The sequence below is a fragment of the Sordaria macrospora genome, chromosome 6 (assembly GCF_033870435.1).
Source record: "Sordaria macrospora chromosome 6, complete sequence".
In the NCBI taxonomy this organism is placed as follows: domain Eukaryota; kingdom Fungi; phylum Ascomycota; class Sordariomycetes; order Sordariales; family Sordariaceae; genus Sordaria; species Sordaria macrospora.
This window is the reverse complement of record NC_089376.1, coordinates 3,821,682-3,849,153: the sequence shown is the minus strand read 5'-3', so window position 1 is coordinate 3,849,153 and position 27,472 is coordinate 3,821,682. Positions and strand designations below refer to the sequence as shown.

At 51.4% G+C, this 27,472-nt stretch overlaps 9 protein-coding genes across 9 annotated transcripts; 3 read left to right on the top strand and 6 right to left on the bottom strand.

The window, feature by feature from the left end:
* Positions 1 to 281: 281 nt before the first annotated feature.
* SMAC4_09033 (uncharacterized protein) lies at positions 282 to 1,557 on the bottom strand. Its single transcript, XM_003343940.2, has 2 exons — positions 1,189 to 1,557; positions 282 to 1,126 (listed from the first exon to the last, which is right to left on the bottom strand). The coding sequence occupies exons 1-2, from the start codon at positions 1,532 to 1,534 to the stop codon at positions 597 to 599; spliced, it is 876 nt and encodes a 291-aa protein (XP_003343988.1). The 5' UTR covers positions 1,535 to 1,557; the 3' UTR covers positions 282 to 596.
* Positions 1,558 to 2,122: 565 nt separating this feature from the next.
* Positions 2,123 to 2,889, top strand: SMAC4_12086 (uncharacterized protein). The gene is made up of 3 exons (XM_003343939.2): positions 2,123 to 2,378; positions 2,480 to 2,526; positions 2,596 to 2,889. The coding sequence occupies exons 1-3, from the start codon at positions 2,250 to 2,252 to the stop codon at positions 2,600 to 2,602; spliced, it is 183 nt and encodes a 60-aa protein (XP_003343987.2). The 5' UTR covers positions 2,123 to 2,249; the 3' UTR covers positions 2,603 to 2,889.
* A 214-nt stretch (positions 2,890 to 3,103) lies between these two features.
* SMAC4_09032 (uncharacterized protein) lies at positions 3,104 to 5,163 on the top strand (the record flags this gene model as incomplete). The annotated part of the gene is made up of 1 exon (XM_003343938.2): positions 3,104 to 5,163. The coding sequence occupies one exon, from the start codon at positions 3,104 to 3,106 to the stop codon at positions 4,799 to 4,801; it is 1,698 nt and encodes a 565-aa protein (XP_003343986.2). The 3' UTR covers positions 4,802 to 5,163.
* A 1,371-nt stretch (positions 5,164 to 6,534) lies between these two features.
* SMAC4_09031 (uncharacterized protein) lies at positions 6,535 to 7,359 on the top strand (the record flags this gene model as incomplete). The annotated part of the gene is made up of 2 exons (XM_003343936.2): positions 6,535 to 7,210; positions 7,298 to 7,359. 2 exons carry the CDS (start codon positions 6,535 to 6,537, stop codon positions 7,357 to 7,359), a joined length of 738 nt encoding a protein of 245 aa, XP_003343984.2.
* A 946-nt stretch (positions 7,360 to 8,305) lies between these two features.
* Positions 8,306 to 10,717, bottom strand: SMAC4_09029 (uncharacterized protein; the record flags this gene model as incomplete). The annotated part of the gene is made up of 1 exon (XM_003343935.1): positions 8,306 to 10,717. The coding sequence occupies one exon, from the start codon at positions 10,715 to 10,717 to the stop codon at positions 8,306 to 8,308; it is 2,412 nt and encodes an 803-aa protein (XP_003343983.1).
* A 2,030-nt stretch (positions 10,718 to 12,747) lies between these two features.
* Positions 12,748 to 15,957, bottom strand: SMAC4_09028 (uncharacterized protein; the record flags this gene model as incomplete). The annotated part of the gene is made up of 5 exons (XM_024655782.1): positions 12,748 to 12,771; positions 12,856 to 13,471; positions 13,537 to 13,683; positions 13,754 to 15,707; positions 15,765 to 15,957. The coding sequence occupies 5 exons, from the start codon at positions 15,955 to 15,957 to the stop codon at positions 12,748 to 12,750; spliced, it is 2,934 nt and encodes a 977-aa protein (XP_024511612.1).
* A 1,173-nt stretch (positions 15,958 to 17,130) lies between these two features.
* On the bottom strand, positions 17,131 to 19,157 carry SMAC4_09027 (uncharacterized protein; the record flags this gene model as incomplete). The annotated part of the gene is made up of 1 exon (XM_003343933.2): positions 17,131 to 19,157. The coding sequence occupies one exon, from the start codon at positions 19,155 to 19,157 to the stop codon at positions 17,256 to 17,258; it is 1,902 nt and encodes a 633-aa protein (XP_003343981.1). The 3' UTR covers positions 17,131 to 17,255.
* An 838-nt stretch (positions 19,158 to 19,995) lies between these two features.
* SMAC4_09026 (uncharacterized protein) lies at positions 19,996 to 21,892 on the bottom strand. Its single transcript, XM_066090882.1, has 2 exons — positions 21,295 to 21,892; positions 19,996 to 21,192 (listed from the first exon to the last, which is right to left on the bottom strand). Exons 1-2 carry the CDS (start codon positions 21,660 to 21,662, stop codon positions 20,379 to 20,381), a joined length of 1,182 nt encoding a protein of 393 aa, XP_065947596.1. The 5' UTR covers positions 21,663 to 21,892; the 3' UTR covers positions 19,996 to 20,378.
* A 602-nt stretch (positions 21,893 to 22,494) lies between these two features.
* On the bottom strand, positions 22,495 to 25,364 carry SMAC4_09024 (uncharacterized protein). Its single transcript, XM_003343930.2, has 3 exons — positions 24,218 to 25,364; positions 23,377 to 24,154; positions 22,495 to 23,306 (listed from the first exon to the last, which is right to left on the bottom strand). Exons 1-3 carry the CDS (start codon positions 24,866 to 24,868, stop codon positions 23,050 to 23,052), a joined length of 1,686 nt encoding a protein of 561 aa, XP_003343978.2. The 5' UTR covers positions 24,869 to 25,364; the 3' UTR covers positions 22,495 to 23,049.
* Positions 25,365 to 27,472: the final 2,108 nt, after the last annotated feature.

The window sequence follows — 27,472 nt, the reverse complement described above, 5'->3', positions numbered from 1 at the left end:
TGAACCAACCCAGCGTCTGTTATCTCCAATCCTCCATGAATCTACGATCCAATCGCGTTTCACGGTAAAAACCCCTTTGAACACCTCGGCCAGCGCGTCAGCTAGACTACCAGTAATGTAGAGTACCAAAACCTTCAAAGCCAAAAGTCTCCAAATATCAGGAAATAGTCCTGACCTTCCGCAAACGGTACAATCTTCTCTGCACCGAGAGCTGGTAAAGAGCGAACTCGGGTTAACAATAGCCCCTCCTGCCAGCCGAGACATGAGAATTGCTTACCAGTTCGACGTGGATTTATGAAACCATTAATACCGTCTGTGATGATCTCCGGCGAGCATCGCAACGGTCATGAATATTGGGATGATGAGCTACTCATCCATCTACTGGGGGAGTGGCAAGCTCCGATATCCGATGTCCGGCTCGGTCTTTCAGTAAACGGCTTGTTGTCTGCATTCATCCCTTTGTTGTGGGCGCAGGCTCGACAAAGACCTTAACAAGATCCATTGTTACCCCGGGCGAGGAAGCAGTTGGTGACAGACACCTCTCCATCTCTGGAAGCACCGAAAAATGCTAAGTGGTCGTATGGCCGCAGGCCAGATCAATCCACAGACATGGGAATTGTCGTCACGCCACCCCCATCTCCTAGGATATCTCCCAGCTTAACAAGTGTGTTCTCATATACCTTGGCGACATTCATGTGGAGAAGCTCGTCTTCGTCATCATCCCCGTCATTGAAATCGTTCATCATGTCGTGTGTAGCATCAGTTTCGGCCTCGACGTCTGTATCGTCGTCCGGCTTTGGAGTCTGGATGCCTGGACCGCCAATACCACCATCTTGGTCCTCGTCGGCTGGCTCTTTCGACATGACCTCGACTACTAGCACGCGGGTGCGCTCTATAACACTCTTGCAGCGGACCATGTCGGTTCGGGAGAGACCGGCTCGGAGGCCATTTTCAAAGCCCGGGAGTGTCTCTTGGGTGTCGATGTCATAACCGAATAGGAGACTGGCGAAGCAGTGGTCGAGTTTTCGTAGTAGCGAGAAGGTGGCTGATGGCGATGGAGGGAAGCCTTCAAGCCAGGTGGTGAATTCGCTTGCGATGTTGAGCAGGTAGGGAATTTGTAGGCTGGCTAGAGGGACGTTAGTACCAACAACGCACGAGGAGGAAACTCGAAGGCTGTATTGGACTCACGAGTACCAGATAGCCATATGATATTTATCACGTCGTCCAGGTCTTTGCACAATTCGGCCATGGACTTGTAGCCGGTGATTTCGTCGCTGGGATCGGGAATGGCAAAGTGCTTGACATATCGGCGACTGATGTGCAGCATTTTGTCGGAAACATAATTACGGACTTTATCCTCCTTGATGGATCCGGGGCGAAGAGAAGTTCGGCGAGGATGTGGAAGGTTGGAGGCGGCGGCCGCTGATGCTGAACTGGGTGCTGGAGATGGTAACGAGTTGGAAGGGATCGTGGGAGGCACGAAGCCACCGGGAGCTGGCGCAGTTGGGGAAACGGAGCGTTCGTTTTCAGCCATTGGTGTATGACGTATCGAGGATGTGGTGGTGGGTGGTGTTTGTCGAGACAATTGGCGACGAGAAGCACTTATAGTACCTAGAACTAGAGGTAGGCTTTGGGAGGATGGCGTGGGATGACAATGGTTGCGATGGCAGAAGGTGACAAGTGGTGAGAGTTGAGAGCCCAGAGTTCAGTGGCAGATTCCAGCACATGACAATGCATGACATGACGAGTGGATTGAGCAGTGACAAACAGCGGGGGAAGTGGGACCTGCACCAGAACCCCACCCCTCACAGGGCCTGCCTGCCGGGGAACTGCAAGGGGAGCCAGTCAACAAAAGTGATTGAAGGTTGAATCCTTTCCACATCACGATCATTGCTGAACATGAGAAGACTGACCTTGAAACAGGTCAAACAGTAACACATCCCATACTGATCCATCAGTTCCAAGCCTTCATTGTTCAACCTGAAAGGTGTCTCTCATGGACTCACCTCGGTGTAAGTGATAACAGCCAAATGACGGTGCCAAGCATCCTCCGATAAAGCAAGGCCAGGGGCACGTGCCATCCATGTCTGCCGCTGGCACTTCTGCCTGCCAGGAAGTCCCAAAATTTCCATTCGAGGTTCCAGCAGTCCGCGATTGCGAACGGCGTCAGTTACGGTCCCTCCAGTTCCCAACTCCATCAACCGATAGCCCCGTTATCGCGACAACCCCCCGACAGACACTCAATCACCATGCCTTCCGCCAGATACATCGAGCGCCCCGGTGGCAGCCGCAAGTCCAAGGGCTTCATCCGCTCTACTTACGATTCCCTCACTTCTGCTGAGAACGCTTCCGTCGTCCGCAGCATCGCCTTCTTCGGCGTGAGTGTCTTTCTTCCACGGGCCCCGATCCCCGACCCTATCTGCTCCATAGCCATCCATCCATATATGGTCCGATATACTAACATACCTTTCCACCACAGGCTGCCGTCGCCCTCCTCTCCAGCTCTTGGGGCGAGATGCTCGTTGTGTTCGTTATACCCATAGTGTCACAGTCCTGTCTGTATCTCCGAAACTAACCTTCGACGACCATATACAGGCAATAAATGCACATACGCTATCCATCGCCTCTCCTTCACGCGACACCGACTACTTAGACTTCGACTCCGAGTTCGACCCGCTGTACTGCAGTACTCTAATACCCCCACGAGGCCGAGTCCCGGCCCCCAGATGGCGGGAGCGAATGCGGATTGATTCATGGATCACAGTCCACACGACGACTCTTGTATGATATGGGAATAGACGAATGAAGAAATGAACGGGTGTGTTTGTGGTTGGCTTGCGCCGACGAGAGCCCAAGCGAAACTTGTAGCGTGCGTCAGTGTTGAAACAGCGACGACGATTACCGGAATATGTGATATATCATGATCATTATCAAGGACAGGGACAAACAAAACACTGGCGTTGACGGAATGTTTCACACTCACCTTTTCGATCCCAATCCCACTTACGATTCTGCGATGCGATGCGACTGCTTTCTTTTGCGGGCAACTATCGGTCAGTTCAGTTGGTTGCTGCGTGATAAAGAACATGGGGCAGTGGTTTAAATGACCCCCAGCCCAGCCGTCTCAGATCTCGTTATCGACTGGACCCGGATCGTTGGCTGTTGGTCTCCGCGGATCTCTGCCGTGTCGTCCATCCGACGACAAACGGGTTTTAATATTGCACACACAAACATCATGGCTACCAACATACTCAACGGTCAAGCCACATCGTTTCATAGTGTTCGAGTGTGTCTAACCGTGATGCATGCTGTTCCTGTCATTTGTTTCATGTTTCCTGTTGTCTCGGCGTGGCAATGTCCAGCTTGTTTAAATCAAGATCATTTATCTTGCAAATCTTTCTGCGTCTTGCTTTCCTTTTCCCTACCAGTCGAGCTCACTTCTATCCTCCCTCTTGCTTGTTTTACCGCTCGCAACGGAACGATCTTTCTACACACTCAGTTCAGCCACTACTTTACCAACCCAATCCAACAGTCCAAGATGATACCACTCAGTGGTATCCTCTGGCTAACATGCTTCCTCGCTGTCCCCTCGGCGGTACTCGCAGCCCCCCAACCTCTACCTCTGCCCGCCACGGGCACCTCAGTATCCACCGCCGCCACCGCCGCCCAACCCTCAGACATATCAACCTGCATCCGCCAGGAACCCTCCATCAAAGCCTTCTTTGTAATGGGCTGCGGCAAGCCCATAACCATCGACCGTCTCGACCCCATCATCTCCCCCGGCCTTCCCTCCGCCCACCTCCACACAGTAATGGGCGGTTCCGCCTTCAACTTCTCTCTCACCTACGCCCAAACCCAAGCCCACCACGTGCGCACCACGTGCGCCGTCTCCCGCGACAAATCCAACTACTGGGTGCCAACCGTGTACTTCCGGCACGCCAACGGCTCGCTCGAGTCCGTGCAGCAAGTCGGGGGAATAAATGTGTATTACCAGGAACGGCTCGACTGGACCGATTACTGCGCCGGTAAAGAAGTGTTGGCTTTTCCTGAGGGGTTTAGGATGATAGCAGGCGATTCGGCCCGGAGGACGTATGACGAAAATAGTGTGGAGCAGAGGGGGATTCAGTTTATTTGTTTGTTGACGGATGGGCAAGAGGGGCTGGACCCGTTTCGTGGGTTTCCTGGTAGGACTTGTGATGGGGGATTGCAGATACGGATCAGGTTTCCTTCTTGTTGGGATGGGGTTGGGTTGGGGGGTTTTGAGGGTGGTGATGATGATTCTGATTCTGACGATGACGGTAACGGCAACGGTAACTCAACAGCAACGACACCAGCACCAAAATCAGCATACAACGGCTCCCACGTCGCCTACCCCTCGCGCGGCGACACAGGCGAATGTCCCCCCACTCATCCCTTCCGTATCCCGGCGTTACTGTACGAAATGACCTGGGCTGTGGACGCTTTTAATCACCTGCGCAATCTCACTTCTCCGGAATCACCGTATGATAAAGGAGAACAACCCTTCGTCTTCTCCAACGGCGACAAAACCGGGTACGGCTACCACGCCGATTTCTTCAACGGGTGGGACGTTGACCTCCTGCAAAAGGCGCTGAGAGACGAGAGCTGTGGGGATAATGGTGGACGGATCGAGACTTGTGAGACGTTCAAGGAGTTTCTGCAGAGTAGCGAGGAGATGAATCTGGTGGAGGAGTTGGAGCAGAAAGTAACAGGGGAGGGGGAGCAGTGGGAGGGGGTGTTGGAGGGGGGAGTGCTGCCTGGGGGTGTTAGGGTTGATGGGTAGGTGGACAATGGGAGGTGAAGGGGAGATGGTGTGAGAGAGAGGTGAGGAAGGGGAAATGAGGGAGAGAGTAAGGGGGATAAAGGTGAAGAAGGGGGGATGAGGTAGAGGAGAAGAATGCGAGAGCACTTAAGGAGAAAAGCACAAAGCGGAGGTGGGTGGAAAAGTCTGGGACTTTTGGTCCTCTGATGTTGACTTTGGTAAAGGAAGTTGGCCGGTTGGAACGGCGTTGACTTGAAGTACTGTTGAGTTGGTATGAGCAAAAATTAGAACCGTATCTTACCTTGGTGATCAGTGTAATGGATAGACTTCTAGACAAAGAATGAACGAGCCACACGTTAACCACCTGGTGCAGTCACGTCCTGTCCGTTATGTGACTTCTAAAACAGAGAGGAACCAGGGCGCGGTGACAGGATGATACTTAGTTGTAGTAAAAAAAGAAAATATGCCATGGCAGATTTACCCCGAACAGACTTCTCCAGGAATTCTGCAAATGTGACGCTTTCCTGGCGTGTAACATTCATTTGGAATGTTGGTTGGTGGTTCTTGCAGTTTGGAGTGGTGGCGGTTGTTGGCACATGCAATCGTGACGCCGTTATTGCACTAACAGTAACAGCACCGGTTATGCGCAGCATTTGATAACTACACATCTGTATATGTCACGGGAATGCAGGCTCGACCTGAAATCCTAACCAGGCCAGGCGGACACTCGTCAGTCACTCCTTAAACACTGACTTCTCCATTTATCATCCATCGTCCAAATCCCATCATGGCTTCTGAAATCCAAGTTCAATGGTTCTCACAAAGTACGTATCCTCATTGCGCCGCGCCGTAACTTTAACATCCGAATCCGTCAGCGCTGTGCCCCTTATCGTCTCGATTCATACCTATGCACCAGCCAACAAGTGTGCGTTGGAACCGGTTCCCAGGTAAGTATCGGACTTCAACCGAGAATCCAACAAACAATGAGCCATCGTTGGGTTTTACTTTTACAAGCAGACCTCACAGCGTACAGCCATCAACGACAATGAAGATTCACCGAACAAGAGAATCCACCACGAGTCCACGACATCTACCTTAGCAACGCCGTACCAGATCTCAAAGCCATCCATTAGACGCCCGGGGCCTCACCAACCAGATCATGCAAATCCACTCCACTTGTAAACATGAAGGGATATAACGCCTTGGTTGTTGGCGTTGGATGATGCTCGAGCGCTTTAAGATGGGTCATCAGCCAGATCCGGAGATGGATACACAAAGCGCTTGATGAGTACTCTACCGAAACCAGGCTTCAACTTTTCGACTTGTTCGTGTAGCTGACACTGGACGTTCTCTGTTGGAGCAGAACGCAAAGGAAACACCTGTCGTGCGCGATTGGAAAGACTCGAGTGTCCAGCATGAAGAAAGAACTGTGACGCCGTGATGGGGCCATCGACTGAGTCTTCCGACGAATTCACCTTTGGTCAAAGACAGATCTTTGATCAGGAGTAGTGGCATCAAGAGAGCTAATGAGGTGTTGGCTTTGACACAGAAAGTGCGGCGGTTCGTTGAGATTGCCAACCCATGTGACTCCTTCTTCGACTTGGTCGGAGGTATAAATCGACAAGATGCCGCCCGGATTATTCCCTCGTCGCTATCATCTTCATCGCAACGTTCAAGACCCAGCAATATTCACCTATCCTCGCTCAACCTCACTCGAAACGATTTGCACTAGATAATCCAACAACTCCAACAAAATGGCACCCGGTCGTCTCCGTAGTGACTCCGACAACTCAACGAGCAGGGTTTCAGCGGAGAACGTTACCAGCCACGACCTTTCGTCTGACACTCCCAATGCAAGGACGCAATGCAAACTCACGGTCTTCTTCCCTCCCCCGAAAGAAGTCGGCCTCGATGGGAAGATCGGCCACGTGGTTATCAAGCTGGATCCGGCGCCGTTGCTTTGGAGTGGAATCGATGCTGTCCTCCGGCTAACTACGATAAGGCGAGAGAAATATCCAGACGGAAGAGATGTGACATACTCCGACGGAAGTGAAGACGATGATGGCCCTTTCGCGGAGACGCCTCTGCTAGCTGAAGAATGGAAGGCGCATAAAAAGATCCCCGACCAACATTCCTGCCCCTCGACTAGCCCCTGCGTATTGAATCAGGATCTTCTGGAACCACCTAATTGGCCACTGAGGACGGGTTATAACTCTCATCCACTCTATTTTATCTTTCAAGATGTGCAGATGGTTAATCTCCAAGACTTCCCTTTCCATCCCATTAAGATGGAGTTCACAGTTTATGTGGAGGGTTGCCTCGAAGAGGAGTTGGATGAGGAAAATCCGTCGACAATCCCCGTTCCCTGTGAAACTGCGCCGTTGGTCTATACCAATCAGAAGGCGGAAGTCACCAAGGAGGAACGGGAATGTAAGTTTCTTACACCTTGAAGCATATTCCTTCCGCCCACTTGCTGGTCACGGTACTAACGACCTGTGCGCCTTCCTTGATAACTAGATACCAAGGAAGAGCATGATATCTTCGAAAAGCTCCAGCTTGATGAAGGAGGTGGACAATAGGTTCAGCTCGAGCCTACCAAGGCTGATTCAAACTGGGCCTGGAGACCACTTTAGCCGAGGAAGGATTGAATACAAGTACTGCTTGAGCGTCCTTCGTACGTCAGGACTTTCAAGAACCCAGGAAAGTATTAGTCTGAAGGACTCTGGAGTTTAGGGATTTGAACAAGGCAGGGCCGGCTGGTCCGGCTAGGTTCTCGTCAGCGTGGACGGGATGAAGGAACGGACCCTCTACTCACTTCGTGGGAGATGCTAGAGGCGACAGTATCTTCATCCTGCCATACGATAGATGCCTACCCGAATGGAATGAATAGGAACCGGGGCTGGATACCTGGTCAATACTATTGGGTTTTTACTGGTTCTATGTGTTCATGTCAAGTCCATGTCCCTTGCGCTGGGATATGGGTGCCCCCAGTGTGTAAAAATGGCCCTCAGCAGATGGCAATTCGCATATCGTTGCTAGTTCACTAATGGATGCCGTGCAATTTTAGCCAGCCTTAAGATAGTTTGGCATCTCATTCACGACGCCCCTTCCAATTACGGTCTACTTGATGAATACAGGACACAATTTGAGCGTTGGAGCGCCCCCTTCCTCTAAGTCAGGCACAGAGGAATTGTGACAGGAAGAGAATTAACGCCGAAGTACGATATCTTACCCAATCCCACCAATCCTCAACAAGAAAACCAGAGAAGTCGCCTTCCAATGCTGAAAACAATTGACCTCCAAACGCCGTTGGCCCCTTCCCATCTATGCAGCAGGTAGGTAAGCACTGAAATCGGCCACTCGTATCCTTCCTTCCTTCCTTTCCTTTCTTTCCCTTCTTTGTTAATGACCGAGTCTCATCCTGTTTCCTCTTCCTGGCTCTTCCTCCTCCTCTTCCTCAACCTCAACCTCAACCTCAACCTCAACTTCAAACCTCCCCCATCAAACCCCCTTTTCCATCACCCCTCAAACACCATCAAACAACCACCCCAACACCGTCTCCGTCTTGTCCACCTCCTTAATACTCCCATGTCCCCATTCCCGAAAAGGACAAACAACTAATTCACACCCTCCAATCATCCGCGCCGCCTCCTTCGACAGCTGCAAATCCACGTACATATCCTCTTTGTATGCCACTGCCCTCACCCTTACCCCCTCCCTATTTGCTTGGAGAGAAGGAAGGGAGTATAGAGCCGGCCAGTCATTTTTCCGGGCGAGGATATCGGCTGCGCCTAAGAAGGGGGAGAGTGCAGAACCGCCGAGGGCAGAGAGAGGGGAGGGGTGGAGGGTTTCGCCTGTGAAGTAGTACTTTCCCTTTCCCTCCTTCCTCGTTGATATAATTGATGAGATTGAGGTGGTGGAGGTAGCGGAGGAGGAAGTGGAAGGGGAAGAGGAGAGAGAAGGGGAAGGGGAAAGCCAGCTGAAGCCGCCAGATGGATGAGACAAAGCGACCTCTGTAGCAGCCCAGTTCGATGGTTGGCTGGTTTGTGAGCAAGTGGAAGAACAGTAGATTGCTTCGTGAAGTAAAGCGTAGAGGGGGCGGCGGTGGAGGGCGAATGATTCGAGGTTTGTGTAGAGGGTTAGTGTTTCTTGGGAGATGCCCTTAGATGACGATGAGTTAAGGTCGGTGATTAGATACGTTATGAGGTTGTGCAGCTTTGCGTAGGCGGGTGGGATTTTTGTTGTTGGTTCCGGGAGGGAAGACAGGTCGGAAGTGGATGTGAAGCTCGTGGCCACCGAAGATCGGTAGGACGCTGATGCGCTCGGTGTATCAGCGTCAGTGGTATGGGTGACTCTGGAGGAGGCCAACGAGCTCTTGCTGGGCTTGATAGTCAGAGCCCCGATTGAGCTGGTGGGTGATAGCTGTTCGTCGTCATCTTCCTCTTCGTCTCTGCTAACAACAGGAGCAGACCCAAACGTCCGTCCCAGCGTCATGAAAGTCTGGTAAGTCAAATAAGTCCCTCTGCTCTCTCCCTTCTCTCCATACAGCTCATACCCTCTGAACTGCGCAGGCTGTCCATCAACCCCAAAACCCTTCTGCAACGGTGCCTGATCCCTCAAATGCTCAACAATAGTCCGCACATGTTCTTGGTCTTCGGGAAAATACTCATTAAAGTAATCCTCGTTCCTCCTAACAATATGGGCATACGTCTTCTCGTATACCTCCCTCGGTGTCTTGCCCAGCGGTGGCATCCCGGCGCTGATGTACACTGCTTGTAGGGATTCGGGGAGGAAGGAGAGGTAAGTGGTGGCTATCCAGCCGCCAAAGGATTGGCCTATGAGTGTCCACTTGATTTTGTTGTTCAGTTTCTTTTCGAGGCAGAGTCGAATAGCTTCGAGGTCGCGAACAATGTTATCTTGTCGGAACTTGGCGAGGTAACTGGCTTTGTCATTGTCGGACATTTGCATGACCTTGTCCTTTACTGTCGAGTCGGAGAACAAAGGACTGAGACCGGTTCCTCGGTAGTGGACGTAAAGCACTTGGTAGCCCCTGTCTATACAGACCTTGTTCAGGTCGGGGACCCTCTCGGAAGGGTTTCCGTCTCCGGGACCACCGCAGAGGTAGAGGATGAATGGTTTCTGGGTGGATATGGGGACACTACTGAGGGCATCTGGTGTTGGGTTGGGGTGGTTGGGAGATGGAAAGCCGTCTACAAGTTCTGCGTGCAGTTTTAGGGCATCTTTTTGGAAAGTGTGACGAGAATGATGGTCTAATGGCACTTCAAACTCCAAAGTCCTAACTGTGAAGCAATCTTTTCGGAGTAGACATGGTTTGATACCGTTGAGGAGTACAGCTGGTTTGATAGTACCAGTCCACAATTCCTCGGTCGAGGTTGAGGTTTCCAGACAGCGGCTGCCTGTAGAGGTACCCATGTTGACTGCCGAAAAAGGAAGTATGTTGTGTTTCCTCCGCCGCCGCCTCAGGGGTACAGCCGATGTGTCGTATTCTCCAACTCGGTAATCGGTAGTGGTGTGGGTGGGGCCCTGGGACAAATCGCCCGATCGGCTTGCTTCCGAGGAATAGTAGGGGTCCTTCGTCGCCACCACTCCGGCTACAGATCGCAGTGCCGGAACCACGAGGGTGGTAACGGTGACTGGAATGCTGCAGGGCCGAACAATGGTACCTCCAGGGTACGAGGGCTTCGGTTTTGCGCACTGTGATGGGTATAATATGGCTGCCGCTTGTGCTTCTTGGAGTAGCAGAGAAAGATTCTGATAGTCGATGTCGAAAGTCGTGGGCAGTTGAAGGTCGTGATCTTCTCCTCCAGACTCGTTGTTGTTGTATCGTTGGAGAGCTGCAACAGTCCACGGAGACATCATCATGTCTTGGGGCTTATGTAGCCCCAGCCCCAGCCCTTCACCATCCAAGGTCGCCATCGTGAAGACTTGAACCTGAACTCTGAACTGGATGACTGTTCTGTTGGGTGAATAGTGGCGTTGAGTTCACGGGGTCGTTGGAAGGCTCTGTTCAAAGGTTTGGCAGGCCGTTCACTCGGGTAGTCCAAGTCCAACTATCAGTCAACAATAAAGGACTTGGAAGAAGCGGCAGGATCAGATAAGCCACCAACAACGAAGTGAAGGAGGAGGTTTTTACACATATAAAAAACTCGGAGAGAGCAACAATGAGGCCCGCGGGCCACGATATCATCGACACGGGACGGGGAAGTAAGGGTATCAAGTACTTGAATATCGGTACTTGATCGCGCTAGTCGGAGTAAAAGTGTGCCATTTCATCGGTACGATATATCATTGTCCTATCGAGGTCGAGCCACCAACAGGGCCAGCCGGACGGGACAGAAGGAGGTGAAGAGGAGCGAACAAAGCACCCCTTGATCCCGGCATGTTGGATCTCATACCGTACAGTGCTAGTGTTCACGATATCAGAGCAAGCCACCATCGTCAGTAGGCTCTTTGGCGGCCAATCAACCACCAACCGACGCTACCAAACCTACGGTGCGTTCGGTTCGCAATGGCATAAGAACCAAAAACCAAATCCATGACGAGCCAGGGTTTTACGGGTTCCAACGATATGCTTCCCTCGGTCTGCGAAAGAAGGTGACCGGGAACATGAAGACATGGACATGTACAAGGTATGTATGTATGGTCATACTGTTGTTCCACCGACATGCACCACGTGGTTGGACCAAGGCAATAAGCATCCCAGTCGTGAAGGTTGCCCGACGCCAAAGCCCGTCTCTTTACACCCTTGTCAGTCAAAAGTCTGTGCGACCCATCACATTGGATCGCTATTCGAATTTTGGCATTTGGGCAAATGCAACTTTGATGGGTACCACACCCGCGGGAATGGATGAAGGGGACATTGGACACTGGGACACTGAAGGATTACAGTGGTCCATGTAACAGCAATGATTGCAGCGGATTGGTGTTTTGTTGATCAAGATAATCAAGATAAAAGGCCCTGTCACGAAACATCCTTCTTCCACTTGTCCGGTATCTGTATTTGTTGTTGACCGGTTGGACTTGAACAAAGGAACGGTAATCACATCGGAGAAAAGTACCAACTCCCCGACTGCGATCTCACATTTTCGAAACTCCAAAGCCACACTAGCACGCTGTGATGTGATTAGATCTCCTACAGTACACAACCTGACTGGACGTCGTCATTGACTCATTGTCTTGAACAACTTCTGATATTATTTCTAGCCAATGAACCCACCCTGTAAGCACCCTGAATTTGGGCGGTTCCAATCATTAACCAAACAACACTGTCATCCCACCACTTTCCTACCTTCTTACCTATCAAACCCCTATCTGCCTGTGGGACATGTTGTGTAACGACGCCCGCCTGGTGCTGTGCTCTGTGCTTGGACGCCTCCCCCGAAATATCCGAGGCACATGGTTTCCATCGCACATCGAAGCACGGTGCCCATTGCACGCACGTGAACCATGTAACTCTGCCTGATAAACAAAAACCTGGGACATGCGTGCGAACATGGGTGTGTTGTGCCGATGTGGTTCGCAATCCTCCTGCCTTTCCATGACCACAGGCTTCGGCATTTCCTTCCTTATCCCATCTTACACCGAAAAAGCATGACATGTCTACTCCATCCCCAAGAAATTCGACCTGACAACCATGGATCTGGTTGATTAGCGAGAAACAGGGGGAGATTATAGGGTGGTAGTGTGGAAAAGCGCCACACGCACGGAGAGAAATGCACCGTTTGGGTGTGGGATGACGATCTCGGCGGAGTGGGTGTGGTGGAAGGAATTGTAAAGATGAAGAACCGAGAAACGGCATTGGACTGTAGCATGTGTCTCAGTTTGAGACCAAAAAGCGAGACCTAAAACTCCATTCGTTCTCGGAAATTCTGCTTCGGAGTAAACTGCTCCTTTCTGACCAACTGCCTTGACCGACTAACGGACTAAACTGACTCGGTCAGCCGTCACTAGGCGATGTTCAGCCTGAAGCACTGCGGATAAGAAAATAGCACAAGGTTAGCGACTCAGAAGACGTGAGAAAGACAAGGCATCCAAGACACAAGGGGCGGTCTTACCAGATACTGATCTTTACCGCTCGACCCGAAATCATCAAAGTTGATGATTTCCTCAGCCTTTACCTCTATTCCATCCGCGCTGTCGTCGGGCTCCCATTCATCATTTTCAATACAATCCGCATCTGCCGTCCATTCAAGTTCAAATCCCGGACGCTCCCCAGTTTTCCCATCCTTCTTCTTCTTTTCATAAGTTCTGCAAGAGAGTACCGCCAGATCAACAAGTAGCGGCTCGTTGTAAACTTTATCTCCGATGCGCTTCCCTGGTATTTGTCCGCAAAGTTTGTAAAGCCAGGTCAGCTGCAGTTTCTGCGCCGGGGTCAGATCGGCAGGCGGGTCGAATGCTTTGGGGCTATCAAGTGATTGCTTCTTCAGGATATAATATACCATCCAGTGAATCCCATTTTGCTTGCTGGCCTCATGGTTTTGGAATCTGTTACGCCATGTTTTGAGCCCGTCGAGAAATCTTTTCTCGTAGTCGTTGAGATACTTGACTGTATTGTAGGCCGTATTCTGTTTTATCATTTCCTTGTTGGTGAAATGCAGTTGGTATACTAAACCAATGCGGTAGCCAGAGGTCAGAGGAAGCGTGTTGACAAAGGCCCCACTCTCACCCAATCTGCGTGCGTCTATTTGGTTAGTAGGTAGACATCGATGGCAAAAGCGAATGTCTAGGACACTCACGTGGCAATGAGGCATGGCTTCGTCTTTGGATCAAAGTAATGGCACCTGTTCTCGCAGCTGAACGCAAACTCGCCGTCTTGGTGCTCGAGACCGGCTAGAATGACCAGCAGTCTGCCAGCATACTTCTCGGGTGGATTGTTTAGCCTTCTGTTGATTGTTTGACCGATTAGTCTAATTGTACCCGTCAAGTGAACGTTTTCGGGTAAAGGAAACTTACAAGTCGTAGTCAGGAAACAAACTCTTCTCCGTCCATACCCACATGAACTCTGGATGTGGCTTGAATCTGACTGTGGGTGACGGCCCTAGGATATCTGCAGCCTCGTTCGCCAGATCCTGGATATACCTGGCCCATTGCCTCCCATGATTAGAATCATCATCTTCCCAAGTACCACTATCAGCAATCGTGACAAGGCCTTTGTGTGTTGGCTCTTGTTCCTTTTTTGCTTTCGTGCCTTTCTTCTTCTCGGTCCTTCTCTCTTGCACCTGTGCAGGCATCGGGAAGGCACAGTCACGCTTGAGATGGCCAAACTCCCAGCCGTTTTCCTTCTCATAAATCCCCCTGGCTATTTCAATGAGCCTACCAAGGTGCTCCGCGCTGTTCTGCAAAGTCTCCGTGTTGAACCTTTCCATGTTCCCCTGAACATCGTAAGCCTTGAAGGCCAGATGTTTTCTGTCATCATCCTTGTCGAGCGTTCTGCAGTAGACGAAGTGCCTTGATGGGACGTTTTGAATCAGCTCCTTGACTTTGTTGTAAATTCGAGTGTTCTCTCCTTCTTCCGCTGTTGGTGCCGGGGTTTTTGTTGCGAAGTCGTTGTTTACTTCCTCTCCGGTTGACGTGACCTCCTCTTCAGCATGTGCTGGTGCAAGTGCAGGTGCAGGTGGATCTGCGTCTGCACTTGCATTTTCATCTGCCGGATCTCCAGTACTTTCTTCCTCAACCTCGATCTCTTCACCCTCGTATTCGCTTCCTTCCTTCTCGACTCCTTCGTCATCTCCCTCTTCTTCATCTTCTTCCTCGCTATCTCCCTTCTCCTCCATCTCTCGACCTTCTTCTCCATCCGCTCTTCCTTCCTCACCTCCTCCCTCTCCGCCTTCGGCCCCTCCATCGGCTGCCCACTCTTGTTCAATCTCTGGCTCATTCTCGCTTTCCTCGTCCTCCTCTTTCACAACTTCCTCCTCGTCCTCTCCTTCATCAATTGCACTCCCTGGCGTTGCGACTTCACCCCGTTCCACATCGCCCCATTCCTCAACACCCAACTGGCCGCCATCGCCGCCTTCATCTTCCCTCTCGCTTTCGGGAATCATATCCGTATCTTCAGGTTCTGCTTCAATCTCCTCCTCCATATCCGCATCTTCCCCATCCTCGTCCAGATCTTGTTGAAAGGAAAAACCAAGCGTTTGGTTCCCATCTTCCCCATCATGCATTGTGACATTGCCCTCTCGATCCACCTCGACACTGCCGTCGTCCATGTCAAGATCATCGATTTCATCATCGAGCGTTTTCTGTCCACCATTCTCGTCATTGTCTGCCTCCTCCATCGAGACATCTCCGTCTCCATCAGCCTGGACACCCCCGTCGTCCATGTGGAGATCATTAACGTCGCCAGTGGTTTCTTCCTCCTCTTCCTCCTCCTCCTCCTCCTCCTCATCATCATCATCATCATCATTCTCCTCCTCCTTATCCTGTCCCCTCTTTTGCAGTTTGTCCCCGGGCTTCCCCTGCGCCATGTGCAGTTGCTGTGCTTTCTCCCTCTGCTTCTTCCTTTGCTGTTGACTTTCTCCATCACCCCTGCGATCAACCATCTCCACATCCTCTTCCCTTGAGGTTCTCTCGGCATCACCCGCGTTGTTCCTACGCCTAGTGTGCTGTGTTCTGGTCATCGACGATGCGGTTTTGCTATTCATCCTTCTAATATACTCCCTCATTCCCATCCCCAATCCGTTTGCGGACGCGAGTGTCTTTGTCTCATTTGTCGATCCTCTGGCCAGCGGTAATGGCGAGTTGGATCTCTCCTTGGCACGAGCGACATCCTTTCTCACCATCTGTTTCTTGGCGTTTCTCGCAGAGGTATCCATTCTCAGTGAAATGTTTGGGTCTGACTTGGACGATATGCCCTTGGGTTTGCTGGAAGTGGAAGTCAACGCTGGAGTCGCCTTGTGGGAACTTAGACCTGGGGAAGCTTGCGTTTGTCCTAGAGGGACGGAAGCAGGCTTTTTTGCCCTGTGACTGGAGGCAAGTTGCTGATCCGGTGGTCCTTCTGCTCTGGGAGCGAGGGCGGCGATTGGTTTGGGAGTTGATTTGGTGACTGCTGTCTTGGCCTTCGTTATGGGGATCAGTCTAGTGGTCGTCTTCTTAGGCTCCTTGGCAGGCTTCGTCGGCTTGTTCAGTTTCTGCTTCGTGCGTGTAGTGGCTGGAGCCATGACTTCTGTCTATCTGGTACCAAATTGAGCGATGACTTAAGTCCTAAGCTGCCGTCCTTAAAGTGTGAGAATGATGTTGTAAGCTATCCAGATACTTCTTGTGGCCAGAACATGTTGTTCTTATACAGGTCCGTCCAATGCCCTGTCTTTCCGTCTATGACGGCCGTTGAATTCGGGACATTGATCTTGAGACAAGGACAGTAAATGGGCAGAACAGCTGGATTGTTTACCAACGTACTTTTACAACTTGCTGTTGTTCATAGCGTCGTCGTCTTTGGGGCTCTTCTGAACTGCCATCCGCTTCAAAGATTTTTCCTGCCAGTACCGGCAGTTGCTCCAGCACCATCTTGCGCCTTCTCCACCATGTAAGCACATCGGCTTTGGTACTTAAGGTTTTCTTTCAGAAATTGGTCAAGCGATTAATGGCTACCCTAAGACTCATCACTGTCATGAGATACAAGAAATTGCATACGGCACCTGCAGCAAGCAAAATATTTCATAGTGTCCCCCAAAGACAGTCACCTAAGTCTATCTTGTAGGTCCATGTGTCTTTGACTCTTTGGAGTTGTTGAAAGGTACCTATGGTCAACTGTTCAAGTGAGTCGCTCGTGGATGAAGTGGGCATCATTGTCAATAACATCACACTCACGATGTTCAAACCCTCTTTTTTATGGACCATGTTCAAATTGTGTAGGTCTACCAACAAAAGCAACATCAAGGAACCTCACGGTAGCTTTAATTGGAAATTCCAATGCAAAGTAAGCCTGACACAAAGCAATGTATTATACTTGAATGAAGGTCAGATTCACAAGACTCTATCCAGCACGATCATCTCTTTCATCGAAGGGTGACCCTTTTAGCAGTTCCAAGACGCGAACCCTCCCTTTGCTTTACCTATGTGGTAAGGTACCTATGGGATGGATGGACAATATGCAAGAGAAGCTGTGTGATAGATGGATGGGGAAAGCGCGGGAATATCGAAGTTGGTTCTGTGGTTTCCATGCTTTCGGGTTTGTCTTTCTGAAAAGCAACAGACGTTATTGGCAGTATCGTGCTAGCTATGTACACAGATCGTTTTCTCCAAGACATCAATCAGTGCTTTATTTCTCTTACGCTTTTAATAGAACAACCTGATCAACATGAACCCTAGGTATGGTACGCAACTGAAATGAACCGCCGCAAAGTGAAAAGGTCCAGATTTTCCCGTGTTTTTCTCTTCCAGTCTATAACTCCCACAGTCCCACCCAAGAACTCCATGTACACCAAATTCCCAACATCGCCACCACTTTCGTTTCTTCTCACATAAAACTATAATAAACCGTCACAGCCGTAGTGTAAACCATACAAACCATGCCCAGAACCATCATAACCACATCTCCCACCTTCCCCCACTTACTCGTCGCCACCCCCTTATAATGCAAATAAGCCGGATACACATAAACCAGCGGTACGCACGCCGTTGACCCAATAAGCGCAACGAACTTATCCAGGTTCCCCGTGCCCAACACCGACACCACGCCGCAGAAAACTACCAGCGCCATCCGGAACACATTTTTGATCCACTTCGTCTTTAGACTTCTTTTGCCGGAGGAGTGTTGGCCGAACACTTTACCCTCGATTATGCGTAGTGCGGGGAATAATTGCACGGGGGTGCCGACTAGGACTGCGACGGAGTAAAGGAATTGCACGGCATTGACGAGCTTGCTGTCCTGCGGGAAGTTATCGATGATTTCGATTTGTGTTTGGGTGCCGAAGGTTGCGTAACATAATGCTCCCACCGAAGTGAAGACGATGGTTATGAGAACCATCACTATGCCTAGCAGGTACTCGAACCGCTGGGGTTTAGCCATTGAACTCTGGATCGGTAAAATAAGGCCGATGCCTTCAAAGGTGAAGATTGCCGAGCCGATCATCAACGTGTAGCGCTCGGGGTTGAATAAAACCACGGACTTGTGGATTCCGTTTTGGGCGAGGGCGCGGAAGTCGAATTGGTAGATGTATGACACGCCGATCAAGATGCAGGCGTCTGCGAGGAGGGCGGCAGGACCGAGTTTGGAGATATTCCTGATCCAGGAAAGCGGGACAAGCAAGGCAACTTGGATTGCGATTAGCGCTACCGATGACAACGGCGCTTGTGAGCCCGCGGTGACGGCATTGAGGAAGGAAGTCAAGTTCTCGGCTACAAAAACGATGCCTGCGCAGACAAAGCCCAGCTGAGATAAAGTGATGGAGCCGAGAATCAAGGTCCGCATGCGCTCCCCCGAAATAGCGGCGCCGATCTCGCCGTAGCCACCGCCATGGTGTTGTTTGCATTGGAGCAAGAGGTGGAAGGCGATCATAGTGACTGCTGACACGAAGACCATAGCTAGGGAAGAAAATAGGAGACCGCCGTTGGCGAAAGCCTTGGGGAGGAACATGATGCCCGTGCCGACAAAGGCCTTGATTAACGTGAAGAAGGTCTTGGTCGTGCCGGCTGTGGCGGAGCGCTGGTGGTGGTGAGAGAGGCGGCGCGAGAGACGACGACCTAAAAGGGCCGTAGTCTCGCCTATGCGTGCCTCCTCTTCGACTTCTTCTGCTTCGGCTTCGGATTCATCCTCGATGGCTTCTTCATCGGAGTCGGCCAGGTCTTCGCCGGCGAAACTACCGTAGAGATCAAGGAACTCGACGAAGTTGCGGGTGATGGGCATTCGCGCGGCTAAAAAGTTTTGGGGTCCTCCATGTTTTTGATGTAAGAAGGCGCGGCGGAAGCCACCCGGGGCAAGTGTTTCGGAGACGGTCATGCCGGGCACTTCGGGGTCTTGCTCGAACTCGCGGGGAGTGTGGAAGGTGTTGGCTCGTCGGTGAAGTTGTTGGAGGCGGGCGGAGGCGTCAATCTTGAAGAGGTCGCGGTGGATGTCTCCTCCTTGAAGACGAAGGGAGGAGGCGGCGGTGCTGTCTACTCCGTTGGGTGATGGTGTTGTTGTCGAGCCAGCCCGTGTAGAGGATCCCTTGGAGGAACGCTCGCTGGTTGACACCGTTCGGGTGTGCGTTGTCGCTTCGGAGGAGCCATCTTGGGAAGTCTGGCTTTGGCTGTTGGGATGTTCAGAGTCGAGTACGGCCGTGTAACCGGCAGGCAGATGTTCGGCGACGACCTGTGCCTCTGCCTCGCGGCGTTCTTGGGAGGTCAACGAATTGACAGACGTGACGGATTGATCTGACATGGTGATTGAGTGTATGAAGATAAGGTTGCGTTGATGGGTCGAGACAAGACCTGGCCCGCAGGTCAATCACCGGGTACCGCCGAGACGGAAAGATTGATGGGGTGGATGGTGGGAAAGAGTCGTGAAAGGTTGGAAATTGCTGTGTTTCCCCGGAAAAGAAAGTCGGAGGGGATCCGACCAAACAAAAGACGGGACGGGGCGTCAGTCGATCAATCGTGGGGTAATGTAAGAGTAGGTACTGTAGTGTACGGTTAATGGCGGGATGATGTCATTGAGCGTTTGGGAGGAGATGTTTCTTTGTTTACTGTGTAGAAGCTGTCTCTTTGCATCCAGACATCAACGACAGTTTCTGAGGGAAAAGAAATGGAAGATTAATTTACACAGAAATATATTGACCTAACTCATCGCAGCACAAGATATCAGACAAGCACGGCGTTTCGTCGATTCATGGTCCCGGACGAGCATTGCCACTTGACCCCCTGCGCACGGCCCGGTTACTCACGGGCTAGAGTTGCCCAATAAACACAAACAGAGGGTACGAGCATATCCTCTGCTAGAAGTATCTTTTATACTAAATTGTACGTGATTGTACCTGCTGCCTCGGCCTGATTGATGAAAAAGATTAAGGATACTTGCACATATTTATGTCCATTCTCCCTTCCGCCGTTCATCAACACAACACTAAACATCCACTCCAGCCGCACTATCGCCAACTTCCGCTTTTCTGAACATGATTTTCATGACAAGACCGCTCGTAGGCCGCGCTTCAATACACATAAATGCATTTTCCACCAGCAAACCGGATCCCCTCTTTCTCATCCGCCCGGACACCCTAGGTAGCAACCGCAACGGAGACCCGATTTTTTCGAACAACGGCTTCTGAGCGGAGACACGTCTGAGCCATGAGAAATGAAGCACTAATCCTCGTCGAGAATACAGTTTCAGTACGATATCGTTAATCATGTGTAATCTGCTAAGAAGACTACCCAAAAACAAACCACTATAAAGATCAGCTCCGTTCTTTCTCCGCGTACCAGTCCACGACCCGGCCGAGAGCAACTCTGTGTCATCACACCGTTCCAATGTGATCGACCTATTTACTGATGAGCACGCCAACCATGTCCAAGTCGTCCGTATTCGTTTCAAAACCGAAAGAGATATACCTACCCAACCAAAGCTCCAATATCTTCAACCCATCAAAACTTATTCCAAAGGACACCTTCAATCCTCCTCTTCCTTCTTTATTTCCGTCCACGGCACTTTCTTCGCGTCACAAAGAGCAATGTCAAGGGCAACCAACGGCACAGCTCTCAGAAATTTCGCCCACGTCTTCAAGTTCTTGTCGTGGACGTCCCCAACCAACTGGGCTCCCACAGCAGTCAAGCCTCTATTGCAGAGATATTTGCGCGCAAACCACGCCACCGTCAACCTCATCGAGTTCGACTTCGCCAAAGGTGTCTCGTGCTTGACGTCAGCAGCGCCCCAGTATTGGCGGCCCTGGTGATAGACATAGCCAACCACGTCGACCACCTGGTCGAACATGGCTTCTTCCATGCCGAAATAGTCGCTCGATTTGGAAACCCGGATATAGCCCGCCAACGCTTCCCGCAGCTTTTTCAGAGAGACGGCCTCGAGGCCCGCAATGTGGCAGCGCCTGGCAAAGTTCCACACCAGAGCGTGGCATCGCAACACTGATGAAGGCGTCGGCCTCTGCACGTGGGGGTTGTTCTCGTACAGCCAGTAGTCTTGTGGGCTGTGCTTCTTCCTGGCTTCGTCATAGACTTGGTGTGCGTGAATGACTTCGTCTTCCATCATCCTTGGGTCCGGCAGCTTGTAATCGCCCGTGTAGGCGTACTGCACAAACAGGTTGAACAGGTCTTCGTCCACGAGGTAAGTCCAGTCGATCACCCATTGGTTGGAAAACATGTCTTCCAGCGTGTTATCGTTGGTTAGGCTGGTGACTAGCGCTTTGGGGAGATGGTATTCTTTTTTGGATGGGCCGATGAGGAACATGGCCGCGTCGGAGGAGCAGATGCTGTGTGAGATTGAAAATATAGTTGTGGTCAGCATACCTCTACGCCACAGTATGGAACGCTCATGGAATCAAAGGAAAGGAAAGGAGAAAGCTGGGACTTACAGAAGTATATCACTGTTAGACAATCCCCGAATTCCACGATCGATTACGTGCGCCATCGAAACGTTGGAGCCATTCAAGTTCCCGTTGTTAATTTCCATGGCGTCGGGTCCCATGTTGGGGGGTGATTCTGATTCAATCTTGATGGGTACCATGTCGTCGGGGGATTCTGACTTCATCCTCATGGGTCTGTCGTCTGGGGACTCTGACTTCATCCTCATGGGTCTGTCGTCGGGGGATTCCGATTCGATCTTAATGGGCATGTCGTCGGGGGATTCTGATTCGATCTTGATAGGCATGTCGTCGGGGGATTCTGATTCGATCTTGATGGGCGCCATGGGGCTGTTTCCTAGAGTGGCGTCAGATGACATGTTGTTGATCGGGCCTGGACCCGGCAAGGTCGAAGCCGAACTGAAATGAAGAAGAAAGAAAATAATCTATCTGTAGTCAATGTTCGAAGAATTTGAATCCTTCAACTTGGATGAGATAGAAAGGAAAACTGTGCAAAGCAATGATGACCAAAATTGTTAACACCAAGAAATCCTGATGGAGATAAATGTGCGTTGACTAGCGAGTCTATTGAAGAAAAGAAGAACAAAACTCGAGGCAAGGTTGTCAGGTCAGGTTTTAATCACGGTGCAGCGAGGGGTGGAAGACATGGGCTGGGTGGCTTGCGCTTTCCCAGTGTCCTATGTGTCTTTAGGTGAGCTTTTCTCGAAAGAATGGAGGAAGGAACTACCAATGTTTTGGACACATCCCCGATCATGATGATGATCAATGTTGCTTCCACTTCCAACTTCCTTCGGACAGCTCCTTGTGGTGGAAGGTGAGTTTGAGGTTTAAAGATTCATGTTGGCAATTGGCACTCCGCAGTCTGCACGCCGTGACTGTCACGTCCTCCTGTATGTATTAACTCATGCCCGACTTAATCACAACAAAAGCCCCTCCAGGTTAGAACCGAATGACCCAGTAAAAGAAGGTACCTATGTTGAAACATGATACATTGAGGTACGCACGCACAATGATTACTTCGTCATTGTTTTTTTTTTTTTGGGGTTTTTTTTTTCCTTGGTTGTGAGAAAGACATGGCAAGTTGTAGTAGGGGAAGCTATATATACAGTACATTATACAGAGCGCTGCAATGGACCTGGGGCACGCTTACGGTCCTGAACCACGTACATATCGAGAATGACAACTTAAGCTTTAGTTATATGCTCATTCATTCATATTGTAATGTCTATCTAGATGGGGTATCGACTACTCTACGTACCTCGCTCTACTTCCACTTTCCCAACTCTGCCTCTCCCACCCGACGTCTACCTCCACCACCGACCGATCGACCTTACCGCACCATACTATCTATCTGTCCAACAATCCATCTATCTCTGAGTCTACCTGCTCAACCAATGCCGAGTGCCTCCAGATGGATAAGGTATCCAAAGTCTTCACACACAAGTGGAAGCTTGCCTCACCATACCTTACCAATTCCCCTCGCTCGAAACCTCATCACTTACTACTCGCCACTCTACTCACACACACACACACACACACCATGATAATACTCATAACCATCACACTCATAACCACACTTCTCAACAAGGAGGTATATCCAAAGTCATTAACATTACTATGCCTCCTTTTCATATATATCCAATACACTCAGAAATCATATCCTATATAAAACATGAAACATATCATACTTCTTCTCCGTTCTGTTTTCTTTCACCCTAGTTGATAGGGGGGAACGGTAGCTCTCCCTCAGTCGGTTTTACCTACCGGTACTGGTACTGGCTTCTTGACATCACCAGCAACGTCGGCGGCAGTCATAGGAGCAACATCCTCGCCAACCTGCTCCGTGGGCGGACCGGCGTAGTTCTTGTGGCCCCAGGTGATGTACCAGGCCAGCGAGATGGAGGTGAAGCCGACGAAGACGACGGGGGCGTAGTTGACTGTGCCGGCGGTGACGGGGAGGTAGGCGGGCATGCAGAAGAGGGGGACTGCGAAGAAGGACCAGGCTTTTGTCGCGGAGTTAGTTGTTGCCCGAATAAAAGAGGGGGGAAAGAGGAAACAGAGAAAAAAACGTACCCAAAGCCACAGAATTGCAAAACCACCCCAACTTGCCCAACGGAAACTTGGCACCAATGATATGTCTCCGCTTCTCAATCATCGACACCGCAATCGGTACCGCGTACGAGATGGTCAAGCAAATGACGCCCACACCGCTGAAAGCGTTAAACGCCGCCGACGAGCCGAAGTAAATGACACCCAGCAAGATCTGGATGATCATGGACAACATCATCGCGTTGAGCGGCAGGTCCAGACCGGTATGCACCTTCTTCCACCACTTGGCGCCTGGGATGGCACCGTCGCGAGCAAACGCCCACGTGCAGCGGGAGGAGGCGGTGGTGCAGGCCGTTCCACAGAGGATACCAAGGACCATCAAGGGGATAAGCAGGCAGATGGCGCCGACAGAGGAGCCGACTGCTGACTTGAGGATCGTGGGCACGGGCTGGCCGGAGGGCAAGGCGACTAGCATGGCGATGTCGGGAAGGACGAACATGAGCGGGATCATGAAGACCAGGCCGCCGATGGCGTTGATGACGATGGTGATGACCATGGCCTTGGGCACCTGGGTGGCGGGGCGCTGGACTTCCTCGCACATGGAGATGATCATGCCGGTGGAAGAAGTGGCGTAGCCGGCGTGCAGGAGACCGACGCAGAAGGCCCAGCCCTTGGGCCAGCCGGACGTGGGCTCGAAGTGGCCGAGGGCGTAGGCGCCCGAGCGGCGGCCTTCCTTGGCTACCACCAAAATGGTGACGAGGATGCAAATCAGGCCGACGAAGGTCCAGACGATGGCGAAGGTCTGTGGTTCATGTTAGATGGCCTTTCACTGACAGGTTTTTCAGGCGAAGAACAGCAAACTTACATCCAAAAGCGGCAAAATCTTGTTACCCAGCGCCGAGATAGCGTTACACAACAAGGTAATAGCCAAAAACACCAAAAAGATCTGGTACGTCTCAGCCTGCCAGATATCCGTGCCGTCCTCGTTCTGGAAGACATTGACACAAGCGACAAAAAACAGCGCCGTACCGAAGTTTACCGCCAAAGTGATCGTGATGTTTCCCACCACGTAGGCCCATCCGCAGATATACGCCGACACCCTCCGATATTTCGCCGGAGCAATCATGAACGTCTGGTAATAGACGCCGCCAGCCGTGGGATAGACAGAGGTGATTTCGCCCAGAGAAGCCGCCACGCACAGGATGATGGCCGAGATGATGACCCAGCCCCAGATGACCACGACCGGCCCGCCGTTCTGCAGCGGGTAGTACATGGTGGTGGCCAGGCCGTAGGGAATCGAGGCCAGCACGAAGGACATGAAGGCCACGTGCCATGTTGAGCGGGTGCGCGTCAGCTCGGCCTTGTAGCCGAGGGCGTTGAGGAGGTCATCGCCGTCGCTGGCCGAGGCCGTCTCACCACCGAGGTCGACGTGGCTGCGCGGACGCTGGAGAATGTCGGCGGTAGGGAAAGGCCCCGCGGCGTAGCTGCCGCTTGCCTTGGCGGCCGTTGTACTCATGTCCGGCGCGGCGGGGGAGCTGCAACGGCGGACAGACGGGATGGGACGGGACGGGTCACAACGGGACTGAAATGTGACGTGATGTCTCCTGTGACGTCAATGCAGCTGGCAGCTGTTCGTGTAGGCTCCGTGCGTTTCGGTTTCGGTGGCCGGTGTTGCAGGTCGCAGGTCGCACACTGAGTCGGACACTGGATTCCCGTCAATGCCGATTGCAGGAAAAGGACGGTGATGTTGTCCTCGTCGTCGTTGATTGGCTGTGCGACTTTTGTCACCGTCAATGCCTCCCAGCTAAGGATACCAATGGGTGGTCGTCGTGAGGCAAAGTCGGGATGAACACGAGATTTGGAATGAGACGGGATGACAGACAGACAGACAGACAGACAGGACCAAAAAAGGTATTGAAGATTGAGATGGGCGGCCTTCCCAAACATTTATTTCTCCGTGCTGTCGGGTGCGGCATGTGCAGCAGCTTGCAGGCCCCGGCCTACAGCGACCCTCCACTCGCGATTGCCCTGCAGCAACCCCTGGTTCGCTCTTCTTCAGCTTCCGCTTCCCTTTTCTATGGTGTGTGCATCGTGGCATCCAATGGAATCTTTGGAAACTCGAATCTTTTGCAATCTGTGGGGTTACTTTTCGTTTCCCACCCCATCACATCCGCTCTTTCCCCCACGGGCTTTACTGTTTTCCTAACCCATTTGGTCTAATTATCCCACTCCCCACGAGGTTGCCGCCGCAGTGTAACCCCAGAGGCCCACGTAAGCCCAGACACTGTTGTTTTTGAAAACCTTTGCCATGGTTCGATTCGCTTTGCCCCCCATACGTCAGTCCTCCAATATCTACACTAGAGAGAAGTGCTAAGTCAATGACAACGGTGATGGCAATGAAGCGTGATCTTTGGTTTTGGTCTCCTCCTTGGCGATATCAGCTGGCAGAACCCGAAACTTCAAAACCCAAGTCTCTCCCATTCTGGTTTCTGCTGCCCCTGTCTCCAGTGCCCCGGTGGGCTGATACCATCACCATCACCATCACCAGCATCGCTAAACCTCACTAGCACCGGCTCAAGCATGTGATGCTATTCCGCATGGGGCTTAACAAGATAACAGGGCTGATTTGCCAAGCACCCTACTCGACTCGAGCAGTCGAGCTTTCTTCGTGCTAGCTACTGATTCTGGTAATGCGTGGGCCCATCGCGCGTTCCTGATTCCTTTTCTCTTCAGTTTTCTGTTTGGTTCATTGTTCGGAGCCGAGGGAGCTTCCGCTTCTTTTCGGGGCGAGACACCACTGCAAATGCAACAACGGCTTTTCACTTTTACCTGTGCGGATCATCCGGTCGGTCGGTACGGTACTCGGTTGGTCATGTCCGTTCCTGAATCGTTCTCCGGACCCCGAATTCTTGCTCTTGCCTCGAACTTGACTTGATTTGGATGACACCGATTTGTCTCGGCCGAGAACCCCTTTTTGGTGTTGCATTTTGCAGAATTTTTCGAACTTCCTTTCGGCGATTTTGATTTCTGTGTTACATCCTCCAAGGATCCGTTATCTGGGCACGTGTTAGGCAATCAACGGCTAACATGGCCATCATGTCCTGGGATTATTTTTCCTCTGTGCTGCTTTTTGTTCCAGATGCGCCGCTGGACTCTTGGTTCAGTTGAACGCAGGCAATAACAAGCGCTGTAACCGCCGTGCTGGTCGTGAATTAGGCAAGTCTCCCCTAGTGATGTCCATCCTGAGGATTGATGAAGACAGGTGGAAAAGAATTGTCTAGAATCTCATCAGTCTTTCTGCGTTCCAACCCCTGAAATATCGAGAATCAAAAAGAAACCCAAAGTTTTCGAAACAGCGGAGAGCCGGTCCTTGCCAATTCGGCTTTTCTCCATCATCTCTCTTTGCTTGTGAATCTGCTCTGCTTGACTCGTGAAAGCTTTCCACCCTAGTTTTTCCTCTTGTTATCCGTAAGGCAAATTTGCCCACAATCTCGGGGTCGCGGAGAAGCCCATCGGCCTCCACCTCCACCAAATTCCTAGCTCTTCCAGCCTTTCCCCGACCTGTTTTGTCCACTTTTTATGGAACTTTGCGGAAGTTTGTGGAGACCAGGCTAGGAACCGGCTTGAACGGCTTCACAAACCGGCGACCAAACAAGCGAGCGAGAAGCTTTTCACGGTCGGGGATAATCCTCGTTTTTGTGGAAGGTGAGAAGGGGATGCCTGGGAACTAGTTATCAATGTCAGGAACAAGAAGCCACCAACCGTAATCACACCATTCGTGACGGTCAGTATCTCTTGACATGTGATAGTCGTTGAGAAAAGAGATTGAAAGGTCGTTGCCTAGAGCGCCGGAGGAAAGCTCAACAAAGTCGGTGCCGTTGAGGTTGGGGGCTGTGTAATTAGATTGTTTTGTATCCTATTGCCCGGTTCAGCGGAGATGAAGATTGAGTCTGATAACCGAAGGCCGTGATCGCTTATGTTTTCGGCGGATGTGACTAGTTTTCTGTTCTTGGACGACGACGGAGAGCATAGGGTTGTCGGCGATCGTTGGACACAGAATTTTCCGAGATGGTTGAGTGGAGACATCCATGTGCTTGTGGTGGTGGGACTGATGGCGAGA

Coding starts and splice junctions, on each gene's coding strand:
- SMAC4_12086 (XM_003343939.2), top strand. CDS start 2,250: ATGCCTTCCGCCAGATACATCGAGCGCCCCGGTGGCAGCCGCAAGTCC. Junction 2,379..2,479: donor GCAGCATCGCCTTCTTCGGC/GTGAGTGTCTTT, acceptor TTTCCACCACAG/GCTGCCGTCGCCCTCCTCTC.
- SMAC4_09033 (XM_003343940.2), bottom strand. CDS start 1,534: ATGGCTGAAAACGAACGCTCCGTTTCCCCAACTGCGCCAGCTCCCGGT. Junction 1,127..1,188: donor CATATGGCTATCTGGTACTC/GTGAGTCCAATA, acceptor ACGTCCCTCTAG/CCAGCCTACAAATTCCCTAC.
- SMAC4_09024 (XM_003343930.2), bottom strand. CDS start 24,868: ATGAGTACAACGGCCGCCAAGGCAAGCGGCAGCTACGCCGCGGGGCCT. Junction 24,155..24,217: donor AGATTTTGCCGCTTTTGGAT/GTAAGTTTGCTG, acceptor CATGAACCACAG/ACCTTCGCCATCGTCTGGAC. Junction 23,307..23,376: donor TTGCAATTCTGTGGCTTTGG/GTACGTTTTTTT, acceptor CCGCGACAAAAG/CCTGGTCCTTCTTCGCAGTC.
- SMAC4_09026 (XM_066090882.1), bottom strand. CDS start 21,662: ATGTCATCTGACGCCACTCTAGGAAACAGCCCCATGGCGCCCATCAAG. Junction 21,193..21,294: donor TCTAACAGTGATATACTTCT/GTAAGTCCCAGC, acceptor AATCTCACACAG/CATCTGCTCCTCCGACGCGG.